The 17,201-nt window shown below is 44.0% G+C and overlaps 1 protein-coding gene across 1 annotated transcript in view; it reads left to right on the forward strand.

The window, feature by feature from the left end:
• The window catches only part of SMG6 (SMG6 nonsense mediated mRNA decay factor), a 229,655-nt gene that overhangs the window by 85,384 nt on the left and 127,070 nt on the right, over window positions 1–17,201 (forward strand). The window contains exon 11 of the mRNA XM_079725665.1: window positions 14,318–14,434. Within this exon, the coding sequence (XP_079581791.1) occupies window positions 14,318–14,434 (117 nt within the window). The remainder of the gene's footprint in view (window positions 1–14,317; window positions 14,435–17,201) is intronic.

Consider the following 17,201-nt stretch of genomic DNA (forward strand, 5'->3'; position numbering starts at 1 on the left):
TTATTTTAACTTAGCATTATATATCTATCTATATATAAATTATTCCTATATCTATGTTTTTGGAAAAACATTCTTAGATTGTGATACACAATGTATTTTGTCTCACAATATAGATAACTTTAGGGTAATATTTCTTGGATATCATTTAATAGTATGTGGTGATAATGCCATACGTTGTAAAGGCCTTTTCAAGGTTATTGTTCATTTTTTCATACAGTATCCCTTGCATAGAGTCCGTGTTAAAAAAATTATTTTAGAGCTCAGTGCTGAGAAAAGATTTGTTTTTCCTGAGGAACTGATATACTTATTCCTTTCCAATAATGACAGCTATCCAGTTGTTGGTGTTTCCTTTTCTGCTTTGACTGCCAGGAAAATCAGAGGCAAATTTTAAGTTCATTCATCGAAGACTGTTAACCCACATGATTGACATATTTGTATTTTCCTTCTTCTTGGTCCTGATTTTCTACATTTACTTTAATGTTATCTCATGGTAGATGATTTTGCCCTAAATTGTCACAAATCTTTCATGGAATTGAGGTATAAAAGAATAAATATAAACAAAAAAATTTTAATCTAGTTTAAAACAATGTATATAGGTTTCAGTTAGTATTGTTGACAAACTATCAAGTCTGCCAACTGAATACAAATTCTAAAGGGGATCTCCTTTCTAGAGCTTCTAAGTTAGGGGACTAGCTGGTGCTTCTTGGGTTTCTAGGCACCTTCATTGAGTGCTAACTTTCTCACTTTCTCCCTTGGCATAATTGCTTTATTTACCTATTGTTCTATTGATCTCTTTTCTACTTTAAAAATACATGTTTTGGGCCTCCCTGGTGGCGCAGTGGTTGAGAATCTGCCTGCCAATGCAGGGGACATGGGTTTGAGCCCTGGCCTGGGAAGATCTCACATGCCGTGGAGCAACTGGGCCCGTGAGCCACAACTACTGAGCCTGCGCGTCTGGAGCCTGTGCTCCGCAACAAGAGAGGCCGCGGTAGCGAGAGGCCCGTGCACCGTGATGAAGAGTGGCCCCCGCTCGCCGCAACTAGAGAAAGCCCTCGCACAGAAACGAAGACCCAACACAGGCAAAAATAAATAAATAAATAAATAAAAGCCATTTAAAAAAAAAACAAAAAAACATGTTTCACAATGGGTGGGGTTGGATCAAGTCATTGCTTACTTGATCTAGTTTGGGCATTGATCTTGAACTGTAAAGCTTTGAGGAACTTTTTAGGGTGAGTTGCTGGAGCAGAGTAGGATGAATGTGCAGATCTGGATGTTCAAGAGAAATCCACCCAGGGATTATGTTTTATCATTGGCCTCATTGTTCAGTACTGACTCCTTAAGATTTGTTTGATGGCTGTAATCTTTGCATTCTGGAAGCTTCTCAAAAGGACTCTAAGAGAGCCTTCCTATCCTGGGTACCTCTCTGCCCTACTTGCCTCAGAGTTATTTTATTTTTGGGCTTGTTTGCAAACTGTCAGACTCTTTTAAAAATCCTTCAGGAAGCCATAAAATGAAAAGAAATTGAGTTAATCTGTTAAAATGAAAGCTGAGCACTTCTCTGCCCCTCTGCCTGCCCTATCAAAGGAGCTTCCTCTGAATGAGGATGTCTGCAGGCATTATCTCTCACTAACTTTTACGTTGAGCCCAAATTGCTCCTGAAGCATCATCCAGCAAAGGCAGGTTTCAGACTGTTTGAATCTGATGCCAAATCTCTGCCCACTCTGTCAGAAGGGATGTAGCTGTATTAATTCCTTCTCACTGTTAACAGCGAAAGCTTCCTTCTTGGTTGGCCAATGGGCATGCCTCTTAGGAAGCCTCCTTTGCTTCTCTTCTCCTCCACAGCCTTAAGTAACTTCTGACACAAGACACTCCAGATCTCCTGATGGAATTCCATAGGGATTTAGCTGCCTGATACAAGTAAAAGCTGCCACTCTTTTCTACTCCTCCTTTGCTTTCCTCAAATGTTGGGAGAGAAGCAAGCTTCCTAAAACCTCTGGCAAGAAATGTAGAAGCAGAAACTCTGTCCTCCAGGATCTACTTGTAACTCCTCCAAATGCGATGCTGGAATGGCAGGCGCTCTTCCACTGGGCCCCATTCCTGAGAGGCTTGGCTGGTGCCAGCATGCCATCCTGCTGGCAGCGGGTCTGCTTGCCCAAGAAGGGACATGTATTTGAATAACCCTGGAATCAGGCAGGAAATTCTGAGTGACAAAAGTATCAATCCAGAGATACAACTAAGGTAGAAATGGGCAGAGTATGTTTTGATTAGTGATTGATTGATTTAATTTTTCCAGGAAATCTATAGGAATACCATTTCTAAAATTGCATGGATATTCCCTGGAAAAAGCTAAGCACTCATTGAGAAGTGTTTTCATTTTTCCTTGTAGAGAGTAGAAATGGTTTGCCGTCTGTCTTGCCAAGATGTATCGATAGAGTTCCCAGGACGTTTCTTTGCTCTAGAGCTCCATGTCGAGGAGGAGGGAAAGCCAAGCTGCCCTCTGGAGAGGGCCTAGCACCTCTGGAGGTCATTTTCATACCTTCAGAAGGTAGCAGTTGTGTTATAGTGCCATAAGGAGCTTTGTAATCAACCAGACCAGAGGTTTGAATTCTCCACTCAGCCATTTATCAGCTGTGTGACCTTGATGAACAAAGTTAACTTATCTTCTCTGAGGCTTAGTTTTCTTGTCTATGAAATAGGGAATATCAATGCCAGTTTGTAGTGTTTTTCTGAGTATCAAATTAGATAGTGTATGCAAAACACCTTGCTCAGGGCCTTTGTATGTATTAGGCACTCAGTAGCTGTCCAGCTTTCTTGATTAAATCAATCTCTAATTATAAACTCTTAAAATCTGAGGAGTTGAGGCAGTCATTCCCCTATTTAAAAAATTTGCTTAACAGTTTTATTGAGATGTAATTGATGTATTTTATATTTTTATTATTTTATTTTATTTATTTTTATTTATTTGGTCCTGTCGGGTCTTAGTTGCGGCACGCAGGCTCTTTGTTGCGGTGCGTGGGCTTCTCTCTCTCTCTCTAGTTGTGGTGTGCGGGCTCCAGAGTGCCTGGGCTCTGTCGTTGCAGCACGTGGGCTCTCTGGTTGTGTTGCCTGAGCTTAGTTCCCCAACCGGGGATCAAACCAGTGTCCCCTGCATTGCAAGACAGATTCTTAACCACTGGACCACGAGGAGAGTCCCTGTGATTGATGTATTTTAGACTACACATATTTAAAGTGTACAGATTGGATGAATTTAGACATATGTATACATTTGTGAAACCATCACCACAGTTAAGATAGTGAACATATCCTTCACCCCTTAAAGTGAAAGTTCCTTGTGCTCCCTTGTAATCTATTCTTCCTTAACCTTCCCCTCCCAATCCCAGGCAACCACTGATCTGCTTTCTGTCACTGTAGATTAGTTTGCATTTTCTAGAATTTGACAGTAAGTTCTCTACCTTCCTCCCTCCCCTCCCTCCCTTTGGCCTGCCTTCTTTACTCCACATTGATTTTGACATTCATCTGTGTTGTTGAGTGATACAGTAGTTTGTTCCTTTTGGTTGCTGACTGGTCTTCCATTGTGTGGATATACCACAATTTGTTTATCTGTCCCCCTTGTTGATGGACATCTGGTTTTGTTTTCCAGTTTTTGGCTGTTATGCATAAAACTGCTATAAACATTCAAGTGTAAGTCTCTGTGTGAACATATGCTTTCATTTCTCTTAGGTAAATACCTAGGAATGGTCTACCCAGGTCATTTGGTAAATGTGTATTTTAACTTTTTAAGAAACTTCCCAACTATTTTCCAAAGTGGTTGTGCCATTTTTTATTCCCAAAGCAGTGTGTGAGAGCTGCAGTTACTCTGCATCCTCACCAACACTTTGTTATTCTCTCTCTTTTTGATTACAGACATCCTGGGGGTGTGGAGTTTTTCGAGGTTTAGATTTCCGTACTGATTAATAATGTTGAGCATCTTATCAGAAGTACATGTCCATTTGTTTTGTTGGTTGTTTTTTTTTTTTTTGTTTTGGCTGCACCCGCGGGGCATGTGGGATCTTAGTTCCCTGACCAGGGATTAAACCCGAGCCCCCTGCAGTGGAAGCTCAGGGTCTTAACCACTGGACCGCCAGGGAAGTCCCTAGCATGTACTTATTTGCCATCTACATAGCTTCTTTGCTCATTTTTTGGTTTATCTTATTAATTTGAAAGAGTTCTTCATATGTTCTAGATATGAGTCCTTTGTCAGATATATATTTTACAAATATTTTCTCCCAGTGAGACAATTTTCTTTGTGGCTTCTCTTTTCATTTTTGTCTTTTAAAGAACAAGCTTTTTTTTTTTTTTTTTAATGAAGTCTTTTTAAGTTTGATCTTTACAAATTTGTTGGCAAAGGAGCAGTTTAAAATAGTATTGTAGCTGATGCTGCTAATTAAAAAAAAATCTTCTTAATATCCATCTGATTAACAGTCTGAAGCAGTGCAGCACTGAAAATGCATAAGCAGCTTCATTTATGAAGAAAACAGTGCTAGGGCTCATGTGTTAAACAACTTTTTTCCCCTGACTGCCCTTGTTTGAAGAATGTACATACCATTGGTTTGAGATTTATACCTTTACTTATTTTTTGAGCAGCAAGAACATGTTTAAACAGCTCACTTAGCTTCTGCAGTTCGTTCTTCTTGTCATCTTTCGTCACTTTCTCATCACCTTCACTTTGTGCTGCTTGACGTGGATTTTACTGATCCGATGAGTCATAGCCTTGATGATGAAGTTCTCTTGCTTTACACCTTATTCTTTAGACAGAAGTTCTGTCTTCAGTGAACTTTCCCTTCTTTTTTCTTATTATCCTTTTGGTTGCCCCTGGCAGTTTCTTGCTCAGTCCAGATAAGGAGCCACACAGCTGGGCATCTCCAACAGCTCAGGCCAGTCAGCACACGATGAGAACAAGGGGCTGCAGCATCTGCACAGAGTATTCTCAACTAATTGAGAAACCGTCCTCAAAATGTCTTAAGAGCCCTTTTCTATGTAAAAGAGAAACGTTTCTGGAATCCTATGTCAGATCTTTTTGGGTTTTGTTTGTTGGCTTACTTTTGTTTGTTTGCTTGTTTTAAAATTTTCATTTTGAAATAATTATAGATTCACAGGAAATTGTAAAAAAGAAAAAAATGTACAGAAGGTCCTGTTCACCCTTCATCCCTCCTTCCCTAATGTTAGCATCTTGCATAACTTTAGTGCAGTATCAACACCATGAAATTGACATTGGTACAATCCACAGACCTTATTCAGATTTCACCAGTTATACGTGCACTTGTTTGTGTTCATGTATAGTTGTATGCAGTTTTATCACACAGGTAGTTTCATGTAACTGCTTCACAACCAAGATGCAGAACTGGGGCTTCCCTGGTGGTGCAGTGGTTAAAAATCCGTCTGCCAGTGCAGGGGACACGAGTTCAAGCCCTGGTCCGGGAAGATCCCACATGCTGTGGAGCAGCTAAGCCCATGCACTACAACTACTGAAGCCTGCACACCTAGAGCCTGTGCTCCACAACAAGAGAAGCCAGTGCAATGAGAAGCCCACGCACCACAACGAAGATTAGCCCCCGCTCACCACAACTAGAGAAAGCCCGCACACAGCAACGAAGACCCAGTGCAGCCAAAAATAAATAAATAAAATAAATAAATTTATATAAAAAAAAAGATGCAGAACTGTTCCATCACGACAAAGCTCCTTCATGCTACCTTGTAAGAACCATCCCTGCCCCCTTCCATCCCCAAACCCTAAGCCCTGTTTTCCATCTCTATAATTACATTATTTCAAGAATATTATATAAATGAGATCATATAGCATGTAACCTTTTGAAGTCAGCTGTTTTCACTCAGCATAATTCCCTGACGGTCTGTCCAAGTTATTTTGTGTACCAGCTGTTCTTTTCTTTTTATGGCTGAGTAGTATTCCATAGTATGGATGTTCCACAGTTTGTTTAACCATTCATCCAGTGAAGAACATCTGGGTTTCCAGTTTTAAGCTATTATCAATAAAGCTGCTATAAACATTAGCGTACAGGTTTTTGTGCAAACATAAGTTTTTATTTCTCTGGGATAAATGCCCAAGAGTATAATTGCTGAGTCATATCATAAGTGCATTATTAGTTTTAGAAGGAACTGCCAAACTTTTTCAGAGTGGCTGTACCATTTTATATTCCAATCAGCTAGGTATGTATGATCCAATTTCTCTGCATCCTCATCAGCTTTTTGGTGTTGTTACTATTTTTTGTTTTAGCCATTCTGATAAGTAGTTTTTTGTGTTTTTTAAAAATAAATTTATTTTATTTATTTATTTATTTTTGGCTGCATTGGGTCTTCATTGCTGCACACGGGCTTTCTCTAGTTGCGGCGAGCGGGGGCTACTCTTCGTTGTGGTGCGTGGGCTTCTTGTTACACTGGCTTCTCTTGTTGCAGGGCACGGGCTCTAGGCGTGCAGGCTTCAGTAGTTGTGGCACACAGGCTCGGTAGTTGTGGCTCGCAGGCTCTAGAGCACAGGCTCAGTAGTTGTGGCGCACAGGCTTAGTTGCTCCGCGGCACGTGAGATCTTCCCGGACCTGGGCTCGAACCCGTGTCCCCTGCATTGGCAGGCGGATTCTTAACCACTGCGCCACCAGGGAAGCCCCTGATAGGTAATTTTAACACTGTAGTTTTAACTTTGATTTCCCTAATGGCTAATGGTATTGAACATCTTTTCATGTGCTTATATTTCACCTGTATATCCTTTTTGGTAAAATGTCTGTTCATGTCTTTTGCCCATTTTCTAATTGGACTGTTTGTTTTCTTTACTGGTGAGTTTTGAGAGTTCTTAATATAGTCTAGATACTAGTCCTGTGTAAGATATGTAGTTTGCAAATACATTTTCCTAGTCTATAATTTGCTTTTTCATCCTCTTACAGAGCGAAAGATTTTAATTTTTATGAGGTCTAGCATACCAGTTTTCCTTTTATAGATTGTGCTTTTTGCATCAAGTCCAAGAATTCTTCACTTAGTCCTAGATCCTGATGATTGTTTTCTATTTTTTGTCTAAAAGTTTTATAGTCTTTATGTTTTACATGTAAGTCTTTGATCCATTTTCAGTTAATTTTTGTATAACGTGTGAGATTTAGGTCAGGGTTCTTTGTTTGTTTGTGGATATCTAATTGCTCGAGCAAATATTTGCTGAAAAGGCTATCCTTCTTTGTTTGACTTAACATCGGGAGCGATAATTCCTCCCACTTTGTTCTTTTGCACAATTGTTTTAGCTATTCTAGGTCCTTTGCCTTTCCACATAAACTTTAGAATAAGCTTGTTTTCGTCTACAAAAAAATTTTGCTGAGATTCTGATAGTAATTGCGCTAAACCTTTAAATCTTTGTGGGGAGAACTGACATCTCTGTGATATTGATTCTTCCAATCCATGAACATGGTAAGTCTCTCCAGTTATTTTGGGTCATCTTTTATTTCTTTCATCAACACTTGTAATTTTCAGCCTAGGATCCCATTCGTATTTTGTTAGATTTACACCTAAGTATTTCATTTTCTTTGGCAATACTGTGTTTTTAATTTCAGTCACCACACAGTTATCTCAGAGCTTTTTGTGCAGAACTATGGAGTGGTGTGAGGTTTTCATGTTCATGGCAAAGGAGAGAGGAGGAGTTGGAGTTTGAAACTTGAATCACAGGCATTTGAAAACCAGGTATGAAGAATTCCCTGGTGGTCCAGTGCCAAGGGCCCAGGTTCACTCCCTGGTCGGGGAACCAAGATCCCGGAAGCCGCGCAGCACAGCCAAAAACAAAAAACAAAAAACAAAAACACCAGGTATGGAAACAGTGTAGGTGTAAGAGCAAACAGACTTGGATTCAAATCCCATCTCTGACACTTAACTGACTTTGTGACCTAGGGCAAGTCATTTAACTTCTCTGAGCCTATTTTCTCAACTGTCAGAAAGGGAGAATAACACCTCCTGTGCAAATCTTTTGTAAAGCTCTGAGATAATATATATATATGAATGCTCTGTGTCTAACACAGCTCTCCCTATATCTTAGTTATTATTTCTGGCCACAGTGGAATCATCATTTATGATCCACAAATGGAGAGGCAAGTGTACCTGCTGTTAAGAGCAGCAAATGTTTCTTGAACCCCTTCATGGTGCTAATTTTCAAGGATGTGAAGTCTTGACATAGCTCTTGTCCTCAAGGGGCTTATAATTTTGTTGAGGAAACATGCTATATGTATAAAAATTCCAGGACTAGGCATCACTTGTTAAGTTCCAAATGTGTGGTGCGGACAGTGGGTGCATCACAGAACTTTTTCTTCCTGGGTTTTGTTTGCCCTTTTGTACCCTGTTCATCAAGGTGGCTTCTGGATGTTGTTGATGAGAGAATGTGTTGGGGTGGGAGGGGGTGTGTACAGATTTAGGGGAAAGGGAGTCATGTGGGAATATGTAATTAATTTTTATACTTTCCCCAGTAAACCATCGACCCTTTTTATGATGTCATGAGGGATTCCTTAATTTTGCAGCTGCTTCCTGATTACGTCAGAGAGGAGCCTCTCACCCCACAGCCTGGAGCTGCACTCATACAAGAATTGGAAACAAATGAAGTGCTGAATATCTAATGGCTTCCACAGGGAGAACCAGTTCAGACTTCCCAGGCCTCCTTCTGCAAGGTCTTCCTCAAGTATTTCTGACCCCCTGAAGTGTCTTTGTTCTGGAAAGACAGGACTGGCCCAGAGCCAAGTGGGCGGGAGCCTGGGGACTCCTCCCTCTCTCCAGGTGTTCTGCATTCCCACATTTCTACCCCTTTCCTGGATCTCATTTGGTGGGTGTTACCCTTTTTGAGGTCTCAGGATCCTCTGGAACTTGCTGAGATTATCAGTGAGAGTCCTTCCCTCCCCCACATCATCTCCACCTTCTCTTCTCTTGATTTTCCTTCTGCAGCATTTCTCACATCTGTGCACTACTTTCCATTCCCTCTCCCACCTCTTATAAGAAAGATGTTACATTTATTTGGCATTATAAAGTTTATGAAGCGCTCTACATGTAATTCCTCTTAATTCAAACAAGTTCATGTCCTCTTAGCTTCCCAACCAGTTTGCCTCCCTGTTACTTTTTTCCAGCTATGCTAATCTGTCCTGAATGCTTTAACTGGATTAATCTTCATAAAATACTCACCTCTGCCTTCACTCAGGAACCTTGAGCGAGTGTTCTCCTCACTGGCTGTTGGGTCAAGCCTGTGTTCCTTGCTGTGGCATCGCAGGCCCTATGCTTTGTGGTCCCTGTTTTACCACGTGCCAAGTACAGCGCTTGCCGTCTGGGTACATGCCTGGTGTGTCCCTACCTGCGTGCCTCTTTAGCACGCTCAATCCCTCCTTCATCCTGCCCAGTTCATCTTTTGTAGCCTTGCTCAGAAGTGCTCTCTTCTATGAAACCTTCCTTGATACACACTAGCTGGAAATGATTTTCTTTCCTTCTGGTGAGAGAAAGCATCTTATTTCCACCTTCCTATGGCATGTAATAATACATTGTCTTGAATTACAGCTATTTGGGTGTTCGTGTATTCTTCCTGTCTTCCTCATTAGAATATCATCTTCTCATGGACAGTATCCTGTTTTCCTTTATATCCTCCACAATTGGGCTAAATAAACAACTTTGGAATTAGTCGGAGAGGTCACTTTGTTAGGAGGTTGGGATTTTCTTTGCCCCGACATCTACCCGCTAAAAGAAGTCAGAGTTTTATAATCCTAGAAAATCCAAAAGGAGTAGGGGCTCTTAGGGAAGAAACATTACCTTCCATGTTCCTTTGTCGTGTCTCAGACGTACCTCGTTCAGGAATATGTCATGGATTGCCTTCCACCCAGTCAGCCTGTGTTCTGCCACTGTGCATGAATAATTTGCTTGGGTGTATTGGTGCCTGATTTTTCTGACTCATTCATTCTCCTCCTTGGGGAATAAAATGATGCCCTGATGACCTGGACATCTCTGCTCTTGCTGTGAGATTTTTGTATGGTTCCTATGAAATGACTGCTTCTTCCACCTCCCTTTCAGCCAGCAGCTGCCACAGGGAACTCCGTGGCTCAAACAGCAGCAGTCGAAAGATGCTCTCACTGCCCACTTCCTGTAGACAAGGAGGTTTTGGTGGGCTGCTCAGGAACTGTGCCAGCTCTGTGTCTGACTGGTGACTGACTCATGAGAAAAGCAGCCTCATGTCTGAACGATAAGAGCCAACAAATCGCCTCCAGGTGGTGTTAGTTTGGAGGTGACTGACCATTCATTTCCTCTCTCTGGGAGGAGCCGGTGGGGACGGAATCAGTGAATAAGTGGTCTTGCCTGCATTTTTCTCCGGCTGTTAGTGAAGCAGCTGAGCGAATGGTTGGTTCTCTCTGCTGGAGTGGCGAGCGGACCCCAGTGCCCTCTGAATGCCTTCTGCGGCTGTCAGGGTAGCAGACTTATGTGTCATCCATCCTGTGTCTTCCCTTCATTACTCTTCTCATTCTCTTGCTAGGAAGTTGGCTGTGTGCACCAGGCGAACTCTGCTTGTTCCATTGCTGCCAGGTTTTTCTGTGACCCGGCAAACCTCATCCCTACTGATTTGGTTTCCTCCAGATCGCTCCGTGACCCAGGAATTGATCAGAAGCAATGGTTCTGAACCGCTGTCCCTTGGCTGGGCTCAGTGGGTCCGGGCAGGTGGGCCTGCCTCTCCTGCCCTCCTCTTCCCTCTCCCCCCCTCCTGCCTCGCTCCCATTTCCTGCAGGAGGACGCTCTGCCATCCTGGAGCCGTCAAGCACAGCTTTGCTTTGGCAGCACCGTCGCACACACACTGGTGGGAGAGGGGACGTGTTTATCACTTTTCCTGGAGATTATCTGTTTAAGCACTTCTCTGACAGTTACAATAACAAGGGCAGTGTGTTGTGTTTCCCAGCAGAAGGACACTTGCTGTTGAAAGATGTATAGCACTAATTAGAAATACATAACATCCGGCCACATGGCAGCCTTCTCCCGGCCGCTCCATTTCCTGATTTCATACAACTTTGACGACAGTTGGTTTATGTTTTCCATGAATATGTTCTCAGAGAAATGAGAAGGTCTCCCTGTTACATAGGAGCGGGAAGAGTGTTTCTGCTTGAGCAGGTATTTGGCCAGGGGAATAGTGGGAGATGTGGTCACCTGCCCATCTGAGAGCATGTGGGAAGGGGCAAACCCGGTTCAGACTCCAGGTGACTTTCTTGGTAAGAAAGATTTCCATCCGACTTCCTTAGCCAGAACCATCCCCCTACACCCTGGAGCAAGCCTGCTTTTGGAAAGAAGGGAAAAGGCTGTTTCACAATGTTAATGAGTTCCTCAGTTCATGTCAGGCTCCAGCTACCTGACACAAAGCCAGAGGAACCCAGGCAAATACCAAGGCGAACAATGCTTTTTCCTTCCCCACCCCACATCACGTGTTGGCCTGGCCCAGCCCGCTCTAGGGATATATATGGGCATCTCTAAGACCGGGACCAGTTTCCTAGGCCTAACCCTAGAGTGGGCGGACCTGGGAATCTGGATGCTGTTTTCCTACCCACTTACATAAGCCTGGGTACGTCTCAAGGACTGGCATCTTACAGCTTCTAGTCCACAGAAGCCTAAGTGAAGCACAGAGCATCTCCTGAAGATACCATAGCACTTAATACATTTCTCCCTGGAGGCACTGGGTCTGAGTTGCCATGGTTACTGGGGGTAAACAAACCGTTTGCAAGGTCCTAAGATTGCAGGGATCCTGTTTTATTTGTAGCTTTGTTCTTCAGCACAGGGTCAAGGACACTGTAGATGCTCAGTGCCTGTGGTACCACTGAGCCTTGGAGGAGGGCAGGCCTTCCAGAAAGTGCTGTGTATGAAGAGCTGACGGAGACCCAGGCATTCTGACCCCCAGATAGCTGTGATATCACCACCTGCTTGATCAGAGCAGAACAGCTTACTGATTTGTACCTCCCCATCAGTTAAACCAGAACACAGCAGGGAGTGCTGTCAGGCCCTTCCTGGGGAGATGGAGGGGTGGGGGTGGGTGGGTGAAGGGTTGAGGTGACATAACCATGGCAGAGCAGTCATGAAGCTACCTTTTAGCTGCTGCCCTGAGAGGTAGTTGAGCCCTTCCAGACACAGCAGAGAGGCTCCAGTTGTCGCTTCCCCGCCTGGTCCCCAGACCTTATTGCAAGAAGCTTTAAAAAGGAGCCAGCCTGGACTCCCCAGAGGCCTCAGTGTCATTGTTCTTAAGCAGTTCTCCCCCTTGAGCCCTAGCCCTGTGCACTCTGAGAAGGAGTCTAACCTGAGGTTGATGTTCATCATAAAAATAGAAATGGTCTTGGTGAAAGTAATCTCCCTTTGCCCCATCTTATCCTTATCGAGGTTGATGAGAGTGTCTTCTTGTAGTCTTGGGCTTCTGCCAGTCCTTGGAGCTAAGATACCCACCTCCATCCCTTCTGAGGGCCTTCTGTGTGCAGGTAACTTCTGCCTAAGGTGCCCAATTGATGAGGGGACACTAATGGGTACTCAGTGTGTCAACTACCAGGATGTGGCCTCTCCTAGTTCCCTCTGTTATGGACTTACTCTCCCATTCTGGGATTTGTTGCTGATTAGAGGCAGGCTGCTGGCAGTGCTTGGCAGGGGCCTGGGCTGAGCTGGGGTGGTACAGACAGTCCTGTTGCCTATAGTAAGGGTGGAGGAGAGAAGTTGGCAACCTTTCCTTGGGATGGCTTACACATCTTCCCCTCCCCTACTTTCCATCCTCCCTCCACTTTGTTCTTAGGTGCTTGTTTTTTGTCTCTCTAGCACAGGTTTAGGGCCTTACCGGAAGAAGAATGAGACTGGTGATCTATTCTAATCACATGGATTGTTACCACTTCCTTACTGCCTGCCACAGTTGAACTGGAAAGTTAGAGGGTGACATTTGGGACCATTGGGCATCTGGAAGGATGGCGGTGAAGGCCACTATAGAAGAATTGCTACACTGATGCTATTCATATGTTGGGACCTTCTGAACAGCAGCCCGTTCCTTCTCACCCCCAGGGCTCTCTAAAGTGGTTTGGGGCTGGCTTTGCATACTCCAGTCATGTTTGCTCCTGTGGCCAAGACGGTTAGGAATAACTGTGGTTGTGTAGTATCTCCTGGAGTAAAGACTTCAATTAGGCCCCACTGGAAAGATGAGTATCAATGAGGGGAGAGGCAGGAGGGCTCCCCCTTGGCTACTGAGGTTAAAATGCAAGCAGGGACAGAGATCAAACATGTGGCTAATTATCCTTTTAACACCTGGAGATTCTGGGCGTTCTCCTGTATTCAGACAGAAGGAATTAACAGATCAGCTGCTGCCAAAGCAAGCGAGCCTGGCCCCTGATTCCGTCTCCTGTGCATATAGGGTGTCTCCTGCTCTGAGGCTGCAGGCTGGACTGCTGCCTTCTGTTGGTCGCCTGTTTCTCTCAGGTCTGGATGATGTGCCCATCAGGGAGGGCCACGGACAAGGGGCAGGTGCAGGCAGTGGTTTGAAGGTGTGTATGTAGCTCTCGCTAAAGAATAGCTCTGGCCACCACCAAGGTGGCTCCTTTCCCTGACCTGCAGCCAGAGGGAAGTTGGGCAGGCTGAGAAAGTGAGGGGGATAGGGTGCTAGTATTGGAAACCAGATTTATTCCTTAGCCCTAGGGGAGAGAACTTGTGAAAATTAAAGCTAACACTGATTAAGTGCTTATTATGTGCCATGCACTGTCCTATATAAAGTTAACTCATGCGGTGAAAATAGGTTATTTGTTTCGTGTGTGTTCTCTGAGGAGGAGGAACAGAGAGAAGGTAGGGATGGAACCAAAGTTTGGTGATTCAAGAAGATAACTTTTAAATGTGTATTTTTCTGATCTTAATTGGTGATTGTATTCTCGCTATGTATACGTTAGAGAGACTGAGTTAATTAAATATGACTTCTTGTTGCTGTTGCTTCACATCATCAGCAGGCAACTAAAGGCAGAGAGCATGCAGGTGTGGCTCAGGCTGCTCACCTTGGGGTAACTGATCCTGGGGAAGTGATGTGATACAGAATTTACACAAGTGAGCCTTATAATAACCTTATTGAGTGCTTACCCACAGGCCGGTCATGGTGGTAAGTGCTTCACGTGCATTACTTTAGTTAGCCTTTCACTACCCTTTGAGAGAGGGAATATTACAACACCAGTCTTAGATGAAGGGCAAGGAGCTCGGTGATACAAGCAAGGACTTGCACCTAGTAAGGTAGGGAAGAGGAGCCCTTGGCCCCCAGGATACTGATGGGCTTTCCTTTTCTCCTGCTCAGACTGCTTCTCGGAGGAGTGTCGCTCTGTGATCCAGGAGCAAGCCACAGCCCTGGGCCTGGCCATGTTTTCTCTCCTGGTGCAGCGCTGCACCGACTTACTGAAGGAATCAGCCAAAGGTAAGCAGATGAGGGGCCCTGACTGGTGGACTTCCCAGCTCCTGGGTCCTGCCCAGACAAGCTCAGAATGCCACGCTGCTTTCTCTGCGTCTTCTCCCTCTACTCCAGGCTTCCTTTTGCCCACCTAACTAGTCCCATTTCCTCTATGGCCCTCTTTCCTCCTTGTAGAAAGGAGAGGAGGCCTCTTTCCTCCTCTCTCTCTTTTCGCCTTTAATAGTTAGGATTTTCAATGTACCTCTGAACTACTGCATGTTCCTGCAACTTAAAAAAAAAAAAGAAAGAAAGAAAAATGAGTTTCCCTTGGTGTTCATAATCCATGTTTTGGTTTCCCCCTCTATCTATATGTCCCTGTTTGTCAGGTACCTGGTGGGGGCTATAACCACTGTGGACCAGCCATCTCGGTAGACTCACTGGACCAGAGCAGGGGTTCTTTTTAGCCCTTTGAGCAGTGTCCCCTTATCCGTTAAGGCTGCCCTTAGAATTCCAAGCCTGATTGCTGAGCCGTGTAAGGTAGGTCTGAAGGGTGTACCTTTCTTTCAGCTTCTGGATTAATTTTGATGAGTGTGAGGCTCCTCTGTTGTTCCCCTGCCACATCAGCTTTTTTTTTTTAATTTAATTTAATTAATTTTTTTATACAGCAGGTTCTTATTAGTTATCCATTTTATACACATGTATACATGTCAATCCCAGTCTCCCAATTCATCCCACCACCACCCCCCACCTCCACTTTCCCCCCTTGGTGTCCATACGTTTGTTCTCTACATCTTTTTTTTTTCCCCCTTTTTTTTTTATTAGTTTCTGCTTTATAACAAAGTGAATCAGTCATACATATACATCTGTTCCCATATCCCTTCCCTCTTGCGTCTCCCTCCCTCCCACCCTCCCTATCCCACCCCTCCAGGCGGTCACAAAGCACCGAGCTGATCTCCCTGTGCTATGCGGCTGCTTCCCACTATCTATCTACCTTACGTTTGGTAGTGTATATATGTCCATACCACTCTCTCACTTTGTCACAGCTTACCCTTCCCCCTCCCCATATCCTCAAGTCCATTCTCAAGTAGGTCTGTGTCTTTATTCCTGTTTTATCCCTAGGTTCTTCAGGACATTTTTTTTCTTAAATTCCATATATATGTGTTAGCATACAGTATTTGTCTTTCTCTTTCTGACTTACTTCACTCAGTATGACAGACTCTAGGTCTATCCACCTCATTACAAATAGCTCAATTTCGTTTCTTTTTATGGCTGAGTAATATTCCATTGTATATATGTGCCACATCTTCTTTATCCATTCATCCGATGATGGACACTTAGGTTGTTTCCATCTCCGGGCTATTGTGAATAGAGCTGCAATGAACATTTTGGTACATGTCTCTTTTTTTTTTTTTTTTTGTGGTATGCGGGCCTCTCACTGTTGTGGCCTCTCCCGTTGCGGAGCACAGGCTCCGGATGCGCAGGCTCAGCAGCCATGGCTCACGGGCCCAGCCGCTCCGCGGCATATGGGATCCTCCCAGACCGGGGCACGAACCCGTATCCCCTGCATCGGCAGGCGGACTCCCAACCACTGCGCCACCAGGGAGGCCCTACATGTCTCTTTTTGAATTATGGTTTTCTCAGGGTATATGCCTAGCAGTGGGATTGCTGGGTCATATGGTAGTTCTATGTTCTCTACATCTTTGTGTCTATTTCTGCCCTGCAAACTGGTTCATCTGTACCATTTTTCCAGGTTCAACATAGATGCGTTAATACACAATATTTGTTTTTCTCTTTCTGACTTACTTCACTCTGTATGATAGCCTCTACATCCATCCAGGTCTCTACAAATGACCCAATTTCGTTCCTTTTTATGGCTCAGTAATATTCCGTTGTATATATGTACCACATCTTCTTTATCCATTTGTCCGTTGATGGGCATTTAGGTTGCTTCCATGTCCTGGCTATTGTAAATAGTGCTGCAATGAACATTGGGGTGCATGTGTCTTTTTTTTTAATATGTATAAATTATTTATTTTTGGCTTTTGGCTGTGCTGGATCTTCGTTGCTGTGCGCAGGCTTTCTCTAATTGCGGTGAGTGGGGGCTACTCTTCATTGTGGTGCGCCAACTCCTCATTGCTGTGACTTCTCTTGTTGCGGAGCACAGGCTCTAGGCACGCAGGCTTCAGTAGTTGTGGCACGTGGGCTCAGTAGTTGTGGCTTGCGGGCTCTAGAGCTCAGGCTCAGTAGTTGTGGCACACAGGCTTAGTTGCTTCGTGGCATGTGGGATCTTCCCGGGCCAGGGCTCGAACCCGTGTCCCTTGCATTGACAGGCAGATTCTTAACCACTGCGCCACCAGGGAAGCCCGCATGTGTCTTTTTGAATTATGGTTTTCTCTGGGAATATGCCCAGTAGTGGGATTGCTGGGTCATATGGTAATTCTATTTTTCATTTTTTAAGGAACCTCCATACTGTTCTCCATAGTGGCTGTATCAATTTACATTCCCACCAGCAGTGCAAGAGGGTTCCCTTTTCTCCACACCCTCTCCAGCATTTGTTGTTTGTAGATTTTCTGATGATGCCCATTCTAACTGGAATAAGGTGATACCTCATTGTAGTTTTGATTTGCATTTCTGTAATAATTAGTGATGTTGAGCAGCTTTTCATGTGCTTCTTGGCCATCTGTATGTCTTCTTTGGAGAAATGTCTATTTAGGTCTTCTGCCCATTTTTTGATTGGGTTGTTTGTTTTTTTAATATTGAGCTGCATGAGCTGTTTATATATTTTGGAGATTAA

The sequence above is a fragment of the Hyperoodon ampullatus genome (assembly GCF_949752795.1).
Source record: "Hyperoodon ampullatus genome assembly, chromosome: 19".
NCBI classification, from domain to species: Eukaryota; Metazoa; Chordata; class Mammalia; order Artiodactyla; family Ziphiidae; genus Hyperoodon; species Hyperoodon ampullatus.